We start from the raw sequence: 2585 nt of genomic DNA on the forward strand, positions 1-2585 counted from the left end.
GCGCACGCCGCGCCGGTGCGTGAAGTGAAATTACGCACGGCCGAAAGGAGGATAGAGCTGCTCCGTATTGTTGTATGCCCCGCCTCTGGTGGTAGTCTCCAACCTGGCACCCAGCTAAAACAAACCAAAGCCGGCACCGAGCTCCCACTCAATCCAATTAAGGCGGACTTCAGTGCGCACTCGTACGTGTTCATCTAACAGGATCGACGCGGAGACAACGGGAACCAGAGGGGCTTTGGCCAAAAAAAAGAAGAAGGACAGATTGCCTCGCCTTCTGATTTCTCCCTCCCCAGCCCCAGAACAATGTCGATGAGCCCCAAGCATACGACTCCTTTTTCTGTCTCCGATATCTTGAGTCCCCTGGAGGAGAGCTATAAGAAAGTAAGTATGGAGAGTAACAATTTGGGGGCGCCCATCACCTCGTACCGCCAGCCGCAGGTCTCCCAGGCGGCCATGCAGCAGCACCACATGGGCCACAACGGGACCGTGCCCGCGGCTTACCACATGACCGCGGCGGGGGTCTCCCAGCTGTCGCACACCGCGATGGGCGGCTACTGCAACGGCAACCTGGGCAACATGAGCGACCTGCAGTCCTACCAGGACGGCATGAGGAGCGGCGCTGCGGCGACCGGCTGGTACGGGGCCAACCCGGACCCGCGCTTCTCCACAAGTAAGTCCCTCGCACCGGGGTTGAGTGGGTGGGCAGGTGAGCTAAAATGTTTTACCGGGTCTCACAACCTCTTACTTTATATGTTTAAAATACATTACTTATTATTATTTTTTTTAACTATTATGTAAAATGCCCTTTATGGTCGTAATGTACTTTCATATCGAGGTGAGCGCACCTGTTTGGTCAGGTGCGCGTGTATCCAAACCCCTGTCAAAACACACATTGCGGCGAGTTTTTGCTTTGTTTGTTTGTTGTTATTTTAATGTTGAAGTAGGATTGACCAACATGCTCCAGGTAATATAAACTGAATAATACCGCACCTTGCAATGCCTGGATTATAGCGTCCTGCGCACCAAGCTTACTTTTACTTCCGGACTTCTCGTTTATTTAACACACCCTTATTGAGTATTTCTGGAGTGTACTATATATATATATATATATATTAGTTATTTTTTGTCCAGCGATTAAGAAATGTTTTTTTATTTAATGCATTTTGCTTTTTTGATTACTCATCACTTATTATTATTATTATTATTATTATTATTATTATTATGATTATTATAAATAGTAGTAGTAGTAGTAGTAGTAGTAGTAGTAGATAGCGTTCTATTAATGTAAATACAATGCATGTTATGACGGTGCGATACAAATATAGGCTATTCGTATATTATTATAGATATTATTATTGTTGCTATTATTAGTAGTAGTATACCTTCTTTGAATATTAAGAACTTTGAGTTGCATATTGTCGATGAACGGTGCTGTACAATTAAAGGTTATTATTGTCCACTTTCAGTCTCCCGCTTCATGGGCTCCTCCTCGGGCATGAACATGGGCAGCATGGGCAGCCTGGGCTCCCTGGCGGACGTCGGAAAAGGCATGGGCCCGCTGTCCAGCACGCCGCGGAGGAAGAGGAGGGTGCTGTTCTCCCAGGCCCAGGTGTACGAGCTGGAGCGGCGGTTCAAACAGCAGAAATACCTCTCCGCTCCGGAGAGAGAGCACCTGGCCAGCATGATCCACCTCACCCCCACCCAGGTGAAGATATGGTTCCAGAACCACCGGTACAAGATGAAGCGGCAGGCCAAGGACAAGATTTCCCAGCAGCAGATGCAGCAGGACGGCGGCTCCTGCCAGCAGCAGCAGTCCCCCCGGCGGGTCGCCGTGCCGGTGCTGGTGAAGGACGGCAAGCCGTGCCAGGGCAGCGGGCACACTCCCACCTCGGCCGGCCAGAGCCACCACCAGCAGGGCGGCAACATCATGATCATGTCCAACAACAGCTCCGGCCTCGGGCAGCACCAGACTCAGCAGGTGGGCAGCTCGGATCACTCCCCAGACCTGGCGCAGCACTCGGCCAGCCCCCCGTCCCTGCAGAGCCAGGTGGCCACGGGCCTGTCCCACCTCAACCCCACGGGTGGGGAGTACGGCACGGCGCTGCAGTGCTCCGCCTTGCTGTACGGCAGAACGTGGTGACAGGAGCACCCGAGTGCGACACCGTCTCGTTTAAAAACAACACGACTCGGCGTGAAAAACTGTACATTTCTCAGAGATTTCGCCGCGGGACCGTGCGGCGCTTCCCCGCAGAGCCGGGCGAGTCGGTCTGGCGCGGCGCACGGTGCGGGGACTGCGCGAAAAAAGGGCGAAAAACTTTTTTAAACTAACTGCGGATTTGTCGAATCCACTTCTTGGGATTATTTATGTAATTTATACTGAGAAACAGAAGGATCAGCGGTGAAAAGGCCGCACCTGCTGTTGGTTTACCCGGGTTAAACCTAAACTGCATGGGAGACTGGAGGCCTGCTGTACGGGTGCTTTGGCCCCATCCAACCCCCCCCAAACAAACACATGGTTCTTGTTTATAATAGAATTTAACGTAAGCCGTAGATCTAGCCTGTATATTTCTGTATTTCAATGGGTT

The 2585-nt window shown here is 51.5% G+C and overlaps 1 protein-coding gene across 1 annotated transcript; it reads left to right on the forward strand.

The window, feature by feature from the left end:
* Nucleotides 1-303: 303 nt before the first annotated feature.
* nkx2.1 (NK2 homeobox 1) lies at nucleotides 304-2140 on the forward strand (the record flags this gene model as incomplete). The annotated part of the gene is made up of 2 exons (XM_080024660.1): nucleotides 304-670; nucleotides 1467-2140. 2 exons carry the CDS (start codon nucleotides 304-306, stop codon nucleotides 2138-2140), a joined length of 1041 nt encoding a protein of 346 aa, XP_079880786.1.
* Nucleotides 2141-2585: the final 445 nt, after the last annotated feature.

The sequence above is a fragment of the Zeus faber genome (genome assembly GCF_960531495.2).
Source record: "Zeus faber genome assembly, contig: SCAFFOLD_70, whole genome shotgun sequence".
Taxonomy (NCBI): Eukaryota; Metazoa; Chordata; class Actinopteri; order Zeiformes; family Zeidae; genus Zeus; species Zeus faber.